Source organism: Bactrocera dorsalis, chromosome 5 (genome assembly GCF_023373825.1).
Source record: "Bactrocera dorsalis isolate Fly_Bdor chromosome 5, ASM2337382v1, whole genome shotgun sequence".
Taxonomy (NCBI): domain Eukaryota; kingdom Metazoa; phylum Arthropoda; class Insecta; order Diptera; family Tephritidae; genus Bactrocera; species Bactrocera dorsalis.
Window position 1 is genome coordinate 31,871,559 of NC_064307.1, and position 20,172 is coordinate 31,891,730.

Genomic DNA, 20,172 nt, shown 5'->3' on the forward strand with positions numbered 1-20,172 from the left:
GAGGCCGTATGTCAGCAAACTGCCGAACATTCTCTTCCAAGCGACGTTACATAACCAGAGGCCAGACTCCAATGACCCGTAATAATGCACTCACCAAAATTTTCCTTCAATTAATTGGTGGTTTCGTCTTGTCGTTCTACTTCGTTCTTTCTTTATTATAATATTATGAACCAATGATTCCATCTGCTCATAGAGATTACCAAACAGTGATTGGTTGAGGTTCTAACGACGTCTCAAAAATCGTTTGTGGATTATCATCATGGGGTAAACAATAAGCAATTCTTTTCTCAAATAAAAAAATAATATTTTATTAGAATCTTTTATTGTTACAAACACACACTATTAACTAAGAAATTCTGATATTTTTGAAAAATAAATATTTCAACATCGGCTATTTCGATGCCATTTCCGGTGACTCCTACCAAAAACGATGCACTGGAGCACGTTGGCAGGAGCATGTTTTAATTAAAACCTCAACTTAGAACTTAGACGAAAAAAACTGAATATTAGACTTTTGGCAGATATTTTTACAAAAAAAAATAAAATTTTCAATTCAAATTTTGTGACATTTTTGTACCCTGAACAGGGTATATTAAGTTTGCCACTGAGTTTGTAACACTCAGAAGGAAGCGTCGGAGACTCTATAAAGTATATGTATATATAAATGATCAGTATGTCGATTTAGCCATGTCCGTCTGTCTGCCTGTCCGTCCGTCTGTCTGTCCGTTTGTATATACATATACGACTAGTCCATCTGTTTTTAAGATATCGTTTTGAAATTTTGTAAACGTCAGTTTCTCTTCAAGAAGCATACACATTTAACCATAAGTCAGCTTTAACGCTAAACAATATTTTGTTGCGAAAATTGGGACTGGTGACCATTCAGTTTTGGGCCCATTCACCGAAAGACGACTCACTTGATGATCGTTCAGCTTCAATTCTTGCACACATTTGATTTTGTAAGTCCACAAATCAAAATTCTTCCTAAATTCTGTGGATAAAAATTATCGGACAAAGAATTTGTCTCAAACTTTGTGTTTCTAAACAAATTTCATGTGAAGAATCATTGCGAATGTTGGAAAAGTTTTATCAAAAAATGGTACAAAGCCTTCAAGACCGTCGAGAGATCGTTGAAGACAAGCCTCGTTCTGAGCGATCTTCGACCTCTTCAACTGATGAAAATATTAAAAAAGTGAGCGATGGCGCTGGTGCTTAAAAATCGTGTGTGAGTCTTAGAGAGAAAGCAAGAGGGCTCGATATCTCTCCCGAGTCCGTTCGAATGATTTCGCTGGATATTTTGGGTATGAAACGCGTTCTTGCTCGACTCGATAAGATTAATTCTTTTCAAAAAGAGTTCCGTAAACATGTCTCTTTGTTCATGAGTTCGATATACAAACAAGTCAACAATCATCGTAATAGAGGGAAAAAAATCAGCCGAAACCAAAAAACACAAAGCCGCTGGAAAATCAAGATGATGCTCATTGTTTTTGTTCCGGAGAGACACGCGTTTGCATTAGGACATCCGTCGAAAGCGGCCGGAATTGCGAAAAAACAATTCATGAATTTTTCACGATGATAATGCACCAAATTAAAGGCAAAAACGCTATGATTACCATCGATCAAAGACCGCATTCACCAGATTTGGCTCCGTATGATTTTTACTTATTACAAATTGAAATTGCCACTCCAAGGAACCCGTTCTTAGCCGATCGAAGAGATAAGACCAAATCGCTAGAGGATCGGAAGGCCATCTCAAATAGTGCTTATAAAGAGTGTTACGAGGTGTGGAAAAATCGTTGGCATAAGTGTAATCTGGTGGGGATTATTTTGAAGGCGACAAAATAAATATTGAAGAACAACTAAATATTTTGCTTTTTATTTACAATTACCAAGTATTTTTGTCACAGTTTTTTGGAAAGAAAATGCTTTGTGCAAAATTTTAGATCGATATCTGAAAAATAAAAGAACTGGTTAGGTACAGACTTATAGAGAAGCATAAATTCGAAATTTGTCTAATTCTGGATCAGGAAACTAATCTTCTCTGGTATATACATATTAGGGTGTTTTTTTAACTATTCATTTTTTTCAATCCCATCATGGAATTTCCTTGGAAATATCTTAAACAAATTCTCTGAAAATTTGAGCTCTTAATATTAACATTAAGGACTGGGCCAAAGTATGTAAAAATTTTCCATTGAAAATACACGACAATCGTGATTTTTTATCTTTAAATTTCTATAGCTCAGAGGCATTTTATGGCATCGCTTTGACTTTAGACACATATTCCTCAGAATTGAACACTCTACAAAAGTGCCCATTGCGACAAAGTCGAAATTCACACCGGCGAGGTAGTACGGGGCTCTAAACCTGACTTCGAATTTGTGGCAATATTAAGAGCTCAAATTTTCAGGCAATTCTTTTAGGGTATTTCCAAGAAAATTTCCTGATGGGATTGAAAAAAAATGAATAGTTAAAACAAAAATCACCCTAATATATATATTATATGTATATTGTATTTTACTTTTAAAAGCGAAACTTTTCAAGAAATATTTAAAGATATCCAATTGATATACTATCACCAGTAAAACTCATATTTACTTATTTTTCTACTATAGAAATAATGACTAAAAGTTAGTTTAATAGTGACACTGAGGACTTGCATTGATATATCAATGGGTAATTTGTAGTACAAGCACGTCTCTTACCTTCACTCACTACATTAAAATTAGTACTACCTGAGCCAATGCCGGCATGTGTTTGCATTCCTCATAGATATATAAACAAGCGATTTGTCGATATTTGCATCACAATTCGCTAAACACTTCGTTCGTTAAGAAGTCCAAAAACCCAAAACTATCAAAATGTTCAAACTGGTGAGTACAATTAAACCTTTGACTCGTCTTATAAACAAAATTTGACTCTGGTATTTTTATAGTTCGCTGTCTGCTTCTTGGCTGTCTTCGCTGGTGCCTTCGGCGCTGCTAAACCCGGTCTCTTGGCTGCTCCATTGGCTTACTCCGCTCCATTAGCCGCTGCCCCAGTTGCTGCTGCCTATGCCGCTCCAGTCGCCGCTGCTTACTCCGCACCCCTCGCCTACACCGCAGGATATGCTGGTTATGTCGCACCCTACGCCAGCAGCTACTCAGCTCACTCCATTGCCCACTCCGCCGCTTTCCCAGCTGCCTATGCCGCCGCTCCAGTAGTCGCCGCTCCAGCGCCAGTAGTTGCTGCTGCCCCAGCTGTTGCTGTATTGAAGAAATAGATGCACAACAAGGAACATTTTGTTTCAAAATCATAAAGGACTGAGCAAATATGAACTGAATAAAAACCATAACAAATAATTTAGTGCATTCTTATTGGTTTATTAAGAGGTTATATTATATCTAAATCGTTAAAAGGGAAAATCTACAGTTTTTTTTTGTTATTACACACAATTTCAACTCGCCTCAGTTTTCAAAATTTAGTCTCGTTTATATTCAGTAATACGTTACTTAGTTTCAATTTTTCTACAAAGGAAACCACCTTGTTAATTAGTCTAGAGCATGGAATACTGACTTTTTCTTGAAGTTTGTTTTTGGAGCTTAGAAATTTTCTAAGGTTTCAAGAAAAACAAAAAAATGGTTAACTTTGGTTTCATTTTGATCGTTCAATTTGTATGGCAGCTATAATAGTCCGATCTAGAAATTTGTTTTTCAAATACTATAGCGCTGCCATAGATAAAGTTTCCTCCCAAATTTGGTAAAGATATTTTGTTAAATAAAAACGTTTTTCGTACGGGGACAATTCTAGATATTAGCGCAGCCAAATACGGTCCTCGTATTTCGTTAAAATTATCCCACAACAATCCACGAAAATTACTTTTTACCATTTCTTAAAATGAAAACTAGGTGATCCCTCCGGTGAAAAAGGCATATATGTATACTTTCATGATTTTCTTTACTCTTGTTAAAATAAAAATTGAGACACATACATACCTAACGGGGTTACATAGGTTTTCTTGAACAAAAAACGACCTATTTTCAATAATAATCAAAAGTAAAAAAACAATTCGTGATTTTTTTAAGACCATAAACTGGTTATTGGACGAGAGAATAACAAAAAAGCAAAAATTGTATTTTTGGCACACGTTTTTACAAAAAAAAGCAATGTCTTTGAAAAAGTGGTCATGGCCACGCCCCCTAATAGGTTTAATGTGCATATCACCGAAGCCACGAAAGCCACAATCAACCTTTTCAAGAACAGTACAATACTTTTAAGGACTAGATCAGTTTCGACCAAATTCGGTAGATAATATTAGGTTGTCAATCTCCCTTCCGCTTTTTTGCTTTTTATTCAATGTTTTATAAAAAAGTGTTACAGTGATCTGATTTAGTTCAAATATTCGCAAATATTCGCCGTTTCGTTCAATAATCTGTTCCCATCCAAGCCCACCGGTGGAATACTACACCCTTCCTGTTGGCCAATTCTGGACGCTTCTGGTCGATCGCCTGCTTCAAGCGGTCCAGTTGTTCGCAGTAGATGGTAGAATTAAGCGTCTGGCCATATGGGAGCAGCTCATAGTGGATGATTCCCTTCCAATCCCACCAAACACACAGCAAAACCTTCCTGGCCGTCAATCCCGGCTTGGCCACTGTTTGGGACGATTCACCGGCCTTCGACCACGACCGTTTTCGCTTGATATTATCGTATGTGATCCATTTTTCGTCGCCAGTCACCATCCGCTTCAAAAATGGGTCGAGTTCGTTCCGTTTCAGCAGCATATCGCAGGCGTTGATTTGGTCCAGAAGTTTTTTTTGCGTCAAATCATGCGGCACCCAAACATCAAGCTTTTTTGTGTATCCAGCCTTCTGCAGATGGTTTAAAATGGTTTGGTGACTAACTTCCATCTTCTGGGCGATGTCACGAGATGCCACATGTCGGTCTAACACGATGTTTTCCATGATTTGATCAGTATTCGTCGTCACAGGTCTTCCTCCGGCTGGCTTATCCACGGTGTCGTTTTCACCTGTCGAAAACATTCGTCCGCAGTTCGAAGTGATAGAGTACCATCCCCCAAAACAACATTAATCTCACGGAATTTTCTCTAGTGGTTTTGCCTTTAACGAAGGAAAACTTTAAAATAGCGCGAATTTCGGCGTTACTGAACTCCATGTTTACACGTCTATAACTGTTGAATGCAATATCCAAATATAACTAATATCAGGATTTTGAAATAACTGTTTGTTTTATGCGGTTCTTTATCTCATTAAACTAAATATATCGTAATATTGTATAAGTACATATATACATACTACAGTTTAGTACCGAAGTTATCTTCGTTATACTAACGAATATGTTGGTAAGTGACCTTCGCCAACCCTCATATCCTTCATATAATGAATTCCGATCCTCTGTCTGTTTGAGGATGATTTTAATATATTTTTCGCTGACGGGAGGTAATATAGGTGTAAAAATACCTTTGTCTATGGCCTATAATATAAATTAATAAGACGGAAATTCGACTTTAATTCACTAACGAGTTCGTCGAAAAAGAGATTTTGAATAATTTTGAAATATCTTTAAAATAAAGTTTTGCCAACACTTGACGGTACTTTTCTGGCTTTGATCCTGGCAAGTTGCAAGAGTATGAAATGTTCGGGTACACCCGAAGTTAGCCCTTTCTTATTTGTTTTATATAAAGTATAGCAGCAACTCAAAAAAAAATCCCCGATTTTCCTCCTTACACATTGCGAGAAGATAAAATGTTTTGTGGTACCCAAACTTTGTCCCTTACTTTGTAATTAATATACTTTTTATATCAAACATTGAAATTTTTCGAAATGCTTAAAATACAAAGTTTTTGTTTCTCTCATTACCTTATATTTTTAGTTGAGGCAAATTCCTACGCCTACTATAAATGTGAAACATTAAAACAATTTTAAGTTCGTGCATATTAATTAAATGTTGGAATGCAAACAGTGTTTAAAGTCAATGTCAATTACAAGAAGTGATTGTCTACTTAGTATTACAGTTTCATATCTTCATTGTATATTTCTCCATACATTACCATGCGTGCAGACCGAATTTTGTATAAAAGCTAATGATTTTTCAGACATTGATATCACAATCTACTTACCTATTCATTTGTAAGGGAGTCAAAAAATCCAAAACTAACAAAATGTTCAAGTTGGTAAGTTTGAAACACTTCAACTTAGTTTCTTAATTATGATTTTGTAATTCATATAATAAAACTTTATTTCTACCAACAGTTCGCTGTCTGCTTCCTCGCACTCTTCGCTGTTGCTTTCGGTGCTGCTAAGCCCGGTCTCTTGGCTGCTCCATTGGCTTACTCTGCTCCTTTAGCCGCTGCTCCAGTTGCTGCTGCCTATGCCGCTCCAATCGCCGCTGCTTACTCCGCTCCCCTCGCTTACACTGCAGGATATGCTGGTTACGTCGCACCCTACGCTAGCAGCTACTCCGCTCACTCGATCGCCCACTCTGCCGCTTTCCCAGCTGCCTATGCCGCCGCTCCCGTGGTTGCTGCCCCAGCCCCAGTCCTTGCCGCTGCCGCCCCAGCTGTTGCTGTGCTCAAGAAGTAAATAGAAAATCGCAAGGAGCCCATTTTCTAAAATTTGTGTACCTAACTGCTGTGAACTGAAATAAAACGATACTTTGAGACTTATTGAATATGTTTCTTTATATCTTTAAACATGAATAGAGGTAGAGCTAGGAGTCCTAACCCAACGTCGGCCTTCTTACTTGCTTCAAGCAAAAGCCATTTCATATTTTAAAGTATCGAGGAGTTCAGTGCCCCGCCATCGCTAATGACAACACACTCCCTATAAGTAACGATTATATTTTATTTTTATCCTCTCGCACTTAAAATAATTTGTCGGTTGCTGTTCTATCTAAGCTTAATCGAGTTAGATATAGACTAAGAGAATGATATTTTATCTTTGGTTGCCAGTTCCTCAATGTAGCACACTTATGGCAGACTGCATACCGTTCTTTGTGGAGCCAGAGGAAAAACTTTTGTAGTTGGATATAAGTTAGGGACGAAGTCCATTGAGCTTTTCCCAAATCTGCTTAGGTTCTTTATTTCTACTTCCGGTATTTCACCTGAATGTCTAAGAGATGATATTTATGGTATTTTGGCCTTGGTCGGGCAAATTCGGAAAAATCTAGAAGTAAGTATAGAGATGATGAGCTCATCAGCACGCAATACCGCCAGGTACCCGAACCAGTCAATCACGTGGTAACTCGATGCCAGAACTAGTATTAAGTCTAGTAAAGAAAGACCATTTCTCACTGTTTCCTTGGTATTGGGTTTCCATTAGAGCTATAGGATGAGCCCTCAGTACTTAAAAATGTTAGCAGGAGGATTACACGTTCCCCCCATTGATCGTAGAGAAGTTCGAAAATAAAATGCTCAAAGTTCGATTCAACTAGAATTTAAGTTAAAGTTCTAATCACTTCTTCCGGCAATACGTGAATGTGAACTCGATATCGACGAAGCTCTCCGCTACAAATTCCTTGTGCCTGATGGTTCTCATGGTAAAAAGAGTGAGCAAAACAGTGTCCACAGACCTACATTTGCTTGAAAGTCGATTTCATGGACCATTAAGTGCAGTGCAAACTCTTTAAAGTTTTCAATAACATTAATAATAAGAAAAAGGAGATACTGATGGGTCTGAAGACGAGATCCCTTGTCAGTCTTCGGTATGAACGCAACCCTAACTTGCCCCTAAGACCTGGGGAAATTAAACCAATTTAATATAGTTTGCTTGGATAGACACCAGTCAATTGCACAAAAGCATAACAGCTTGCTGCAGTTGCCACCCATCGCCGAGGACTTGAATGTTTTGAAAGAAGTGATATTCTATGTCAGGTGCCGCTCAATTAGAAGGCTTGAAGGGGTGCGCAGTCCGTTTCAGGCAGTCTGAGAGGTACTATACCAGGAGAAACATTGCTCGGATTGTAAGCATCTAGGTGCAGCTTAAGGGTTACCTGGCTGCTCAGACTGCAGCTACTATAGCCATCCTTTCAGTGCACCATGTACCTTGAAGATTCATGACAGATCTATTTTTTCTCCTAAAAATCTTTCCAATCGCCCAATCGTTAGTTGCACCATTTTTATGGCGTTGTTGAAGAATCGTCTACTACTCGTATATGTTTTGATTTCCGAAAGTTCCAATGTCCACCACCGGTTTTTCTCTGCCCCTCGGTTGTTTCTTTGGAAAGGAGCTTTCCAGGGAAGTTTTACAAGGAGTACTGAAAATGTTGACGCACTCATCCACCGCGTCAGAAGTGATGCAGGATTTCTCTTCTAACGGTCTGGAAAAGCTAGTCGAATCTTCTTACATTATAGTTCATGGTAATAAGATCCCAAGACAGACGCAATGCGTAATATCTTTCCAGTCTAATATAAGAAGTGCCATTGAGTTTGAGGTCATGATGAGATCGAAAACCTTCTCCCTGAACACCTAGAAAAATTTCAACGTCGTCCCCTCAGATGGAAGTATAGAATGTTCGACTGGAACTCAGCTCTTGTATATTGTATGTATTGTGTAATGTGTAACGTGTATTGATTGTTTTTAAACCATATCTACCTAAAATTTACTTCAGGTCGATACTTTTCAAACGACTTCCCAATTGTGACAACTTCCAAGCATTGCCTATTGAGAGAATGAAGAAGTTCAACGCTCTCGCATTACTGACGCCTTAGGCTCTTAACGAGTATTTTATTTTATTTTTAATTACAAGTTTAACAGAAAATTGCTACTTTAAGAGCTTTCAAAATATTCATATATTTTTCTAATATATTTGAGACAATGGAAAGGCCCATGCAAAAGGAATGCCATAAAAGTACTTACCTTTACTAATACTACAAGTACTACCAGTCGCGGCTATAGCAATTATTTATACCCAAATTTAGCACAAAACTATGGTGGATTAAACTCCATGCAATTTTATGAATGGGAACGCTAACTACCAAATACCGATGAAGAGACGGAGAGCGCTTGCGTGCGCTGTTTGCAAATCCGAATAATGTTTAAAACAAGCATTGACTCATTGCTGCCCAATTGCTAGTACAGACCCGTACCTCTAACAGTATTCAAGGTTAATTGTGAGGGCGTTCGTAGCATTAGTTGAGTATTGATTGGAATGATGAATTTCGTATAAAAGCAAGTGGTTGACGAACAATTGACATCAAAGAAGTATAATCTTCAGCTAAACCCACAACCCATCAAAATGTTCAAATTGGTAAGTTGAAATAACGCAAAGTAATTGCATATTTTTATTGTAATAATAACTTTATCTTCTACAGTTCTCGGTCTGCTTCCTCGCCCTCTTCGCCGTTGCCTTCGGCGCTGCTAAGCCCGGTCTCTTGGCTGCTCCATTGGCATACTCCGCTCCATTAGCGGCCGCCCCAGTTGCTGCTGCCTATGCCGCTCCAGTCGCCGCTGCTTACTCCGCACCCCTCGCCTACACCGCAGGATATGCTGGTTACGTCGCACCTTACGCCAGCAGCTACTCCGCTCACTCGATTGCCCACTCCGCCGCTTTCCCAGCTGCCTATGCCGCCGCTCCAGTGGTTGCCGCGCCAGCGCCAGTCCTTGCTGCTGCCCCAGCTGTTGCTGTATTGAAGAAATAGAGGGAATTTCGAGAAAGCAATTTCCGAAACTAATATGGACCTTTGCAATGAAATAAAGCTGATGATTAGAAAAATATGAAACAAAACTTGTGCATTTTTTCTTTTATCAAAATTTAATTTATTTGAAATTGTTTTCGGTATCAGATGTCAAATTAGACTAAAAGGGGCTATAGTATATTGAAATGTTTTGGTTAATATGAGTTTTTAACTATTTTTAACTGAATCTGCATGGCTATGGCTTGAAAAAGTTAAGATCTATTACTTTAGCATTATATACAAGTAAACAAAAGGTAGCTAGCCCTTAAAGGGTTATGTGAATACATTTCGTAATATTAGCAGTGCTCTCTGTTGAGAGAAGGTAACTCACTTCCCAAATATTAGTAATTGAAAACATCTCAGAATATTTCGTAATTTTTATTATTTTGGTAATTCTATTTCCTCATCGAACAATATTTAGCCCTATACCACAAGATTTGATAGAGCACCCCAGATGAAGTAGATTAGATAATGTTAGCAACAGTTGTTCTCTGAACAAGTTCCATGCTTTGTTCTTATACGATATTATTTCTAAAATATTTATTGCCTAATACAATGCCAGATCTGTACATCAAAGGATACTGGCGAATGACACGCATTATGATCCACGACCGGCCCAAAACGTAAAATTATATGCTCACTGAAGTGTTCCTCAACAAATCTATTGTTTGCTGCGATGTGTGAAAAGTGGCGGCGTTTTGTTGAAACCAAATGTCGTTGAGATCACAAGCTTCAATTTTATGCAAAAAATAGTCGGTTTTTAATGCCATGATATCGCTCGCCATTGACGGTTACGTTGTCCCGGGCATCATTTGTAAAGAAATACGATGATTCCATTGGCCCACAAACCTCACCAAACCATTGTTATTTTTGAATGAAATGGCGGCTCTAGAATATCTTCAAGTTGCACTTCGTTCCAAATTCGGGGAAATTTGGCATTGAGCCAGAAATGGGCGTCAACGCCGAACAAAATTATGTTTAAAAACGTTCAACCTTCTTCGAAATTTTCAAGAGCCCATAAAAGCAAGCGATGTCGCTTGGGACGAGCGAGCGGCGGTAAAATGCGCCAAGTCCTACCATACGCCAGTCCGAGTTGCTGGGAACGGCGCCGAATCGACCCTCCACCGTCCTCGTGTACACTCTCAGGTGCGGCCGTTATATTATCTTCAATGCGGGCCTGACGCAAGTCTTTTCGTGATGATACTGAACAGAAATAACATGACAACTGGACACGCGTGATTTATCAAAAGGAGGCTATTAAAAAACTTACTTGAATCACCTACATCTATATATAACTCGATTAGTTTTAGGTGTTACCAAAACCCGTTGGCTGTTCTACTCTCTTTTGCAGTATATTGCGAAGCAACAAATTTGATATATTCGTAGATTCTTAGTGAAAGCCACACCTTTCATTAATCTTTTAAATTTTCTACGCATTTGAAAATGAAATATGTTAAAATCTACCTTGGGCAATATATTTAGTCCTTATAGCTACTGAATTAGCTTACTAAGTACCTGCAAAACTATTTCTATAATTCGATAAATTCCTTATTTCGGAACTTTAAGTTGAATCATTGAGTTCTTCCCACGCACTAAATGCACTTATACAGTTACCAAGTAAGTCAAAAAGTCTTCAAATTTTACAAAAGTACAAGTATATATGTACATACATACGTGGTTAAGGCATACGTCTACATATATTTAACGGGTTGGACGAAACACGAGCATTCGCCTAACATAAGAAACAAGGTGTCTGGTTTTATGCGGCCTTAGCGCATGCAAATTTCATTGCTACAAATATTAGCATCGTCGTCAAAGTCAATAATGAACATTAATATTTACAGTTATAAACACACTCACACGTTTTGGGGACTTCCTCAGCAATTGAAAATCAAAGTCAATAGCAAATAATGACGCATTCAATTAATATTGCAAACCCGTTAGTTTTGGACACTTCAAGGTACGTTTGGGCGTGCTATGTGTGCGAATAAGCCAAAGATGGTTGTTGGGTTTGCAAAGTGTACTTCATATAAAAGCAAATAGTCTGCAGAGCGAATATCAAAACTCACTTACCACTTCAACTCCAAAGAAGTCCAATCTTCAGTAAACATTATCAACATGTTCAAATTGGTAAGTTATACAGTTGAGTAGTGAAACTTTTCAGAATTTGTTTAATAAAAAACATTATTTTCGTCCACCCTTTAGTTCGCTGTCTGCTTCCTCGCCCTCTTCGCTGTTGCCTTCGGTGCTGCTAAGCCCGGTCTGCTGGCTGCTCCTCTGGCTTACTCCGCTCCATTAGCCGCTGCTCCCGTTGCTGCTGCCTATGCTGCTCCAGTCGCCGCTGCTTACTCCGCTCCATTAGCCGCTGCTCCAGTTGCCGCTGCTTACTCTGCTCCCCTCGCCTACACCGCAGGATATGCTGGTTACGTCGCACCTTACGCCAGCAGCTACTCCGCTCACTCGATTGCCCACTCCGCTTCCCCAGCCGCCTATGCTGCCGCTCCAGTAGTTGCTGCCCCAGCGCCCGCGGTCGCTGTGTTACGCAAATAGATAGGAAATTTTGTGATACTTAGTTAACGAGAATTCTATTTTCTAAAAGTGATACGCTAAATGCGGAATAAAGTGAATCTGTAGATTATATAAAATAGCCTCGAAACATTTGTTCTGTCATGGATTCATTTCTTATATTCGCTGTGGTGCAGTTAGGCGGTGTTTGATGTAATTTACTGCAGTAGGAGGAGGCTGTTTTTTGGGTTAGATCATAAAAGGAGGTTAAGAAGCCTGCAGAAATGTGAAATAATGTCTCAGTGTTTTAAGTACCGGAGTCTTAAGTTTCATTATTTGTGGGAGGAAATCGAGTTTAAGCTTTCGTAGATGTTGTCGGTCAAGAAGTCGTAATATTAAAAACGAATAAAAGCATAGGATTGATAAGGCTATCGGTCTTTACCGTCGCTGGACCTCTGAATTTCGCCTGAGCTTAGCAGACGCTGGTCAACAATGAGTTATTGTGTGACTGCTAGACCCTTCTTGCCTAGCACGAAACTCAGAAAATCTACTCACACATAATTTTCTCTCCAAGAAACTAATCATTTGTCGGAAACGCCGATATCGGATCACAATAGCATATACAGGTAGCTGTCATACAAACTGAACGATCATAAAGAAGTGCTTATATGGAAATCTTTTTCATTCGACGACATAACTTTAAGAAATTGGACACGGATTATTATCCATGCCAATCATGCAATCTCCGAGGAAACTATTCAGTTCAGATCACTATATCATATGTATAGCTCCCATACAAACTGACCTCCATAATCTAGTTATTTAAGGAACTTTTTTGTTGTTGTATTGACAGAAAAAGTTCTGGAGTAGTATCTAGGCATGGTGTCGGGTTAACAATCCTTGGCCGGGTAAAAGTCCAGGTCCGTTCCAATTATTTGGACCCGACTGAAACGAAAGAATATTTATTTTATTTAGTGCAACCAAAGTTAACTGTTTTTCTTGTTTTCAGGTTCGACCTCACAATCAGTCACAAATCGTTTCTCGTTTTCCGTCAAAAAGGGTTTCCTGCACTGATACACTTATTTACGAGGGTGTGGTGTTGCATTTCGCGTGTACATCGTGCCTAGCAGTCTCATTAGTGGCCTATCTATGGTAGCTGTTAAAATAATTTAGCGCGAAAGTAAAGAGAATTTCCTGAGAAGAAAATACGCACACACCTTTATGCACGCATAGCTATTTCTGTATTTGTATATTCTACTCCGCGTATCGTTTTACGAATGGCTTAAAAATTGAAAGCAAAAAAGTGAGAAAGTTAAAAATATGCATTACACCGTTGTCTGTCTGGCAGTGCCCTAGACTGATTTGGATAGGCTCTTATGTAATACCAAAGTATCAAATTTAATGTGCACACACACACATACACCTGCACCTGCTAACAGCACATTTATGCCGTTTTTCTGTTAATACCTTAATTTTAAAGCTGCTACACACTTCTCAGCTCTCTTCGCTCGATTTATGGGGCTCCGAAAACATTACTTACACCTGCTTTAAATGCTTCTGTGCTGTGTTTGCTTCGGTATCTAGCCTATGACATGTGTATGTGTGTTTATGAGTACGCCTCGCCTTAATTTGTATGCTTTGCAGACTCGTGTTTCATTGAAATTTGCAGTTGAATTTAATGACTGACAGTGCACGCACATGTAATACCAGGCTTCAGGTTAACCAGAAATCATTGGGGCGGAGTTTTTCACGCTGCACTTTTTAATTAAATTTAAACACACCAACTAGTGTTTGTTTTTGTTAATTTAAATTTGATTTTACAATATTAAATTAAAGTAGAATTAAGAAACTAAATCAACTCAGACTCATTGTAATTGGTAATGGGTTCAGGGATAAGTCAACTTTTTCTTTTCAAAGCAGAGGTGTAAGATGATTGATTATGAGTAATAAAACTATAGCCGTTTGGCAAAAGTTTTACCGATTTTGAAACAAAATTTTATTTTGGCTCTTTGTTCGAAGCTCATTTTCGCACCGATGACACAAACATACTGAAACTTAGAACGCAATAACTTCACTTCCAGTCAATGAAATGTCATGAAACTCTCACTGGAAAATCGATAAAGATAGCAGATTTTAACGCACCAGTCGACATGTAGATGGCGCCACCAGGGCGCACTAGATTCAAAAAGCCCTGTTTACTTTGGAAAGCACCTTGTATTCTTCGAGTTAAGGGAGACAGTGAACTCGCCTTCAGCGGCTGACTTCATATGTGTACTAAACGCCATTCATAGTCGAACTATTAACACCTTCACTGTCTTCATTTCCGTCATTGGCGTTCTTAGGTTTCAACCACCACCACCAATAGACAGAGATTCAAATTTATAGTGACGCCCGCGCAACTATCCTTGTTTGCATGCCCCAACAACAACATGTTCCGAAATACGAAGCAGGTACATGAGCTAATTACTTGTGTAGTAGGGAAATCCAAATAGTATAATGGTGGTAAGCTACAATATTATTATACATACACCTGCTACTGCATATCCTTAAAGAATCCTTCTTGGACCACTGTGGTTCGATACTGGAGAACCTTAAGTTTTCCTCAATACGTTTGTGAAGGTTCGACGACCGACCCGACTGTGTAAGCGATCCAAATAGTGCTCCTTCTTGCGCACATCGTTGAATATTGCAAATTAATTTTATTCTTATCAGAAAATTCGGCATAATGTCACTACTTAGACCATGTTAAATCAATCTGTCCCGGGACCGTGCGGATCGCGGAAAATAAGTGGAAACGTTCAAATATTCTATCTGCTGAATTGAATTTGGATCCTGGCTATAAAGAAATGATCAATGAAGACCACAGAATGGTTACCAACAATGATCTATATATTTTTATGTGTAGCCGTTTAGATAAGAAAACAGGAGATCTGCGAGGTTCTAAAGAACCTCTTAAAAATCCATGTAGTTCCGAGACTCCAGTAACATGCCATTTCCAATCAAGAAAAAAACTACCCAACAAAGATAAAATACGAAGAGATTAGATGGTTTGGAGTGAATAGTGATTACTATCGCGATCGTGTTATGAAGATGGGAAGATCATAAAATCATATATATCAACCACCTAGATCGATATATCAAATGGGAAAAGATGACTATCCTATACTGTCGGGAGCTTTCTATCAACTCCTGTTTCAGACTTCCCGACTACTGTAGTGTATTCCAGGCTGAGGTCGCACCATCAAGGTAGCAGCAGATTTGCTGCCACGGAGTGCATCCACTTTCAGAGAAGTGACCATTCACTCAGATAGTAGAGCGGCAATACTAGCCTTGAACTCATTCACAGTGCGTTCAGGGCTGGTCGAAGAATGTCTAACGTCGCTATCTCTAGCAGCTACAGTTTTTGTGATTAGAGTGGTATGGGTGCCGGGCCTCAGCGGAATTGCAGGTAATTGTAAAGCTGATGAGTTAGCAAGGAAAAGCACCCTAGAATCATTATCGATAGAATAATACGAATCGGTGCTCCTGTATCTTCTTGTGCTCTACTACTAGATAGCTGGGCCACGCGGATGCTCGTCCAACGCTGGACCAATATCGGTACTTGTGCGGTTGCAAAAGCCTTCTGCCTCAGGATAGATCACAGGAGATTGGAGATATATGCGTATATACGAACGGACATTTATATCTCAGAGGGTCTCCGACGCTTCCTTCTACTCATTAGAAACTTCCTTCCCCTAATTTACCTATTATACAACTCAACCGCTATGAAATTATTGAATTATTGACTCATCCATACAAGCGCGCTGATCAGCAAGTGCATGTGTTTAGTAACCCGTATTCATATTTATACGATCTTAAAAATATACACTTTGCATACTTTTAGGAACTTGAATAAAGATGTCAATCGCGTCAATGAAGATGCACATTTGGCTTATAAACTGGTATAAATTAGACCAAATCATTATTTCATACGCACATAAATAGCAAGTGGTTAATAATGCAAATAATTTAATATATCGAAAACGCGTGGACAAAATTCTCGATATATTTACTTAAATGATTATGATTTAATATGTAATTTAGGGTTTTTATGGTCGGACGACGCTTTGGCAAACAAATCAATATAATGCTGAAATTTCGAAGAACAATTGTAAGCATTACTGTCATGTGCTCAGATGTTTAGTATTATCTGTATAAAATGGCACGCCTTACAAGAATTAAAATCACAAAACTTACGATTCACTAGTAACAAAAGCGAATTAGTGGTCCTAGGCAATATTTGGAGCTATTTAAACCCAATAAACACGAAATTTTTCGTTAATATTATATAAGAAGTAGATGAAACATGTCCAATATTGGACCGGCTTCAAATTTGAGTAAAGTTACTCATTGCAACTTGAAGTTTATTTTTATTTTTTTTTTTTTTCAATTTACATAAATCGTTAACATAGAAAAAATTCTCATTATTTTCTTGAATATTTGTCTTCTGGAAGGTCTTTTTTAAGTTCCCAACAATAATCTGCTAGCATTTCTGTCCTCCATTTCCCTTGACAGCGCCGAATAAATCCAGATGAGCGTCCCGCATACGAGGTTTGACAATTAAGTAATGAGACTGATTTTATTGCCGCGCTTGTCGTAAACCTGTGACCTTAAAACTCCCTTTCTCTTTTTCCGGCATCCCTTCCCTCTTCACTGATATATGTACCATCTCTCTAGCTTAGTTCGCCTGCTGCGTCAAGTTGAGTAGACGTGTGTTTGTAATGCTCGTCACGAAAATGGAAAAACGAAATCAAGAGCAACGCGTCGCGATAAAACTTTGCACCAGATTGGGCGAAATAGCTTCGGAAACGTACGCTAAAATTGTAAGAGTGTATGGTGATAGTGCTCTTAGTCGTGGTGTTTCGATGGCACAAAGGGTTTAAGGAGGGGCGTGAAAGCGTAGAAGACGAGGCGCGGAGTGGGAGAGCAAGTCGAAGGTGAAAACGATGATTATTGCCTTTTTTGATAGCCGTGGAATCCATAAAGAATTCGTTCCACCAGGGAAAACTGTGATTCAAGTCAACTATTGCCAAGTACTCGCCCTCAGCGTGTCCCAGTATTTGGCCTCTAAAGAGATCGCCGTGTTGCAACAGCCGTCTTATTCGCCCGACATGTCATCCTGTCCAGTCGAAGCGTTCCAGAATTGTTACGAAGCATGGAAAACGCGCTGGAATCGCTGTATAGCTGCCCATGAGGACTACTTTGAAGGGGATGGCAGAGTTGTAAATAATTTTCAAATATACGGTTTTTATGGAATCAGTCTCATTACTTAATTGTCATACCTCGTATATACTTTTAGGGACATATTACACCCTTAAGCTTAATATGAAATTATAAATAAGTTCATTTATTAAGCTTTTATAATTTTCCAATTTATGCTTTCTTTGAAAATTTTGGACAACGTTCACAAAACGTTTCCAGGCAAGTTTTTCCTGATCATTCAGTTTTTCTTCAGTTGCCGTATATGAAAAAATCCCTCTTTAATTTTTGGTTCACTGATTTTCGAGAATTTATTTTTCAAATATATGATTTTCTCATCGATTTTGAGACTTTAGCGCAGACGTTTCGGCAGAATGTATATATAATGGTTATAAATTTGAGTGTTTGAACTTAGTTGTAATGTCAAACAAACATAACAATCACTTACATGATTCTACTTAGTCCTCACTTTCACGTAACGTTTGCAAAACTAACTCAAATTAACTGTTATGATTACGAGCACTATTATTGTGTCACATTTTGCGCAACGTTTTGCAATACAATGAAGTATATATTTGAATATATATTCATCATAATCGAAGTGTGGCACGCTAACAAAAGCTATAAATAAATATTTCGGTGTAAATAGAAGCTGGAAATCGGCGATTTACAATGCAGCGCCGATACAATTACTGCAACGTGCCACAGCCGCAGGCACTTACAATGTGCAGTGTCGCAGACAAATACATAAATATATCTGCGTGCAAATTTATAATGTTGCTTGTACATTTGTACATGTGAAAATGTGTTGCGACACATTGGCCAAACCGTGGCAATAACTCATATATTGCCCACATTGTAAATGCGGTGAAAGAACCGGTGGGACCCGGGACGCAGCTTCAACGGATCGCTTTAGCAGCAAGCGGAGGGTACATAAAAAATGACTGCTTAATAACAAAGGCGGCACAACAAATGCAAAGTCGCGCAAGAATCGCAACATGTGCTTGCCGCTCTTTCGTTGTTAGAGGAACTGTTGTGGCTTGTTGCAGCTGCGGTTTCCACCGGCGATTCATTTACGCACGTTTGTAGTAGCCGAAGGCCACAATATTCAAAAAATTGTGCTTTTTCGCTCAAACAGTGCCAGCAGGCACCAAACCGAGTGAACGCTACGGCGCTGACGATTCGCAAATTTACGCACTTGCTTTCGCGTGAGCCTTTGGGGCAGGCAATAGTTACAGTTAGATAAGCTTCTTTAGAAAAAGATAACTGTATTATATTTAAACTGTATTATATTTCAAGTGAATTTTTCCGCAAACTTATAAATAAATAGAGGAGGCAACTCCCGAAAATTCTATACAATCTTGAAGTGGAGATGGTGGAAGAATGAACATCATAGTTCCCAAACCTTGTGTTTAGTCTTATCGACCTTCAGTAACACAGACTATTATCCGGATCAAGGCTCATGACTCGGCAGCATTTCTAAAATTTTGAAATCTTTTCCATGAGGCTCTCTACGGAGGACGGTGGTTCTAGAAACCCGTGATATCTGATTATAGAAACTTGACACAGTACCATCTGAACAACAAAAAACACTAAATCCTAATTCCAAATTTTATGTAGAAATCCTGGTAAATGAAATTTTTTTCTTTTTAATCACTGGATTTCGATCATTCAGTTTGTAGAGCAGCTATATTCAATAGTTATCCGAACTGAACAATTTCTTCCGAGATTGTGTTATGGTCTTAGATAATAATCCATTTCAAATTCCGTAAAGATTTATCGTCAAAAGAAAATGTTACTATAAAAAACTTGATTTACATCGGTCAGTTTGTAATAGTTCAATACCGATATCGACGGTTCCGATAAACAAAAAATTTCTTGGTGAGAAAAGTGTGCAAAATTCTGAAACATGTAACCCAGATGTTTGTCCAGCCCAATACTCTTAACTTGGCATTTTTAAAAGCTAAGCTTTGACAAATCCAGTTAAGTCTTGATTAAGATATAAGACCTTTTACTACCTTGTTTCCGAACAAAGATCACAAAGATTATTGACCTTCCTTTTATTTGGATTGTTAATACGGAACATTAGACTCTGAAATAAGGTCTGATATTGTGGACAGAGAGCTTCACAAGCTTTGCGTTGTACCAAAACGGTTGATATATAGTTTTGCTTACCAAGATCCAAAGATAAGACGGTGGAAAGAGATTTTTAACTGATCAGGTCAAAATGGATACAAACGCCTAGTTTAGGGTTAGGACAATCTATAGACATTATTTTGCGTGGAATTTCTGTGTTCAGCTTTATTAAACATTATGATACAAAAGTCCGATACTGGACTGATCTTCGAAATCAGCTATCCCAAGACTCTCTACAGACAACGGTGATCCTAAGAGCTCGTGCCATGGAAAAAATCAGAAATGGTATCTTAATCAAGATACTACTTGAAAAGTATGTCTGTTTCCAAACCTTTAATTCCAGAGTTCTTCCTAGCTACTTTGAAAACGTCCTTCTACATATTCCTTTTTCGTTGTTTTGAGCTTTCGTATTTCTCACAGGTTTAGTTTTAATATGAATAATTCTTGAACACGCTCGAGGCTTTGCAAGCTACAATTAAAATTTGCAGCAATTTGCTACTGCTCCCGCAACTGTTGTTGTTGTATTTTTTATGGCTGTTGTAAAAACTGCAACTCCACGTTGAAATTTTCACTTGACAAGTAACAGCTTGATTGGCTGCCCAAACTGTTGGTGTTGATTTGGT

At 38.5% G+C, this 20,172-nt stretch overlaps 4 protein-coding genes and 1 long non-coding RNA gene across 5 annotated transcripts in view; 4 read left to right on the forward strand and 1 right to left on the reverse strand.

Annotated features, from left to right (window-relative positions):
* The window catches only part of LOC125778776 (uncharacterized), a 210,504-nt gene that overhangs the window by 155,091 nt on the left and 35,241 nt on the right, over positions 1-20,172 (reverse strand). The gene's annotated exons all lie outside the window — the stretch shown is intronic.
* Positions 2,779-3,356, forward strand: LOC105224828 (cuticle protein LPCP-23-like). Its single transcript, XM_011203048.3, has 2 exons — positions 2,779-2,873; positions 2,936-3,356. The coding sequence occupies exons 1-2, from the start codon at positions 2,862-2,864 to the stop codon at positions 3,260-3,262; spliced, it is 339 nt and encodes a 112-aa protein (XP_011201350.1). The 5' UTR covers positions 2,779-2,861; the 3' UTR covers positions 3,263-3,356.
* Positions 6,082-6,653, forward strand: LOC125778761 (pupal cuticle protein C1B-like). Its single transcript, XM_049457950.1, has 2 exons — positions 6,082-6,169; positions 6,249-6,653. The coding sequence occupies exons 1-2, from the start codon at positions 6,158-6,160 to the stop codon at positions 6,576-6,578; spliced, it is 342 nt and encodes a 113-aa protein (XP_049313907.1). The 5' UTR covers positions 6,082-6,157; the 3' UTR covers positions 6,579-6,653.
* On the forward strand, positions 9,147-9,733 carry LOC125778762 (cuticle protein LPCP-23-like). The gene is made up of 2 exons (XM_049457951.1): positions 9,147-9,243; positions 9,308-9,733. The coding sequence occupies exons 1-2, from the start codon at positions 9,232-9,234 to the stop codon at positions 9,632-9,634; spliced, it is 339 nt and encodes a 112-aa protein (XP_049313908.1). The 5' UTR covers positions 9,147-9,231; the 3' UTR covers positions 9,635-9,733.
* Positions 11,683-12,317, forward strand: LOC105224829 (cuticle protein 16.5-like). The gene is made up of 2 exons (XM_011203049.3): positions 11,683-11,800; positions 11,876-12,317. The coding sequence occupies exons 1-2, from the start codon at positions 11,789-11,791 to the stop codon at positions 12,218-12,220; spliced, it is 357 nt and encodes a 118-aa protein (XP_011201351.2). The 5' UTR covers positions 11,683-11,788; the 3' UTR covers positions 12,221-12,317.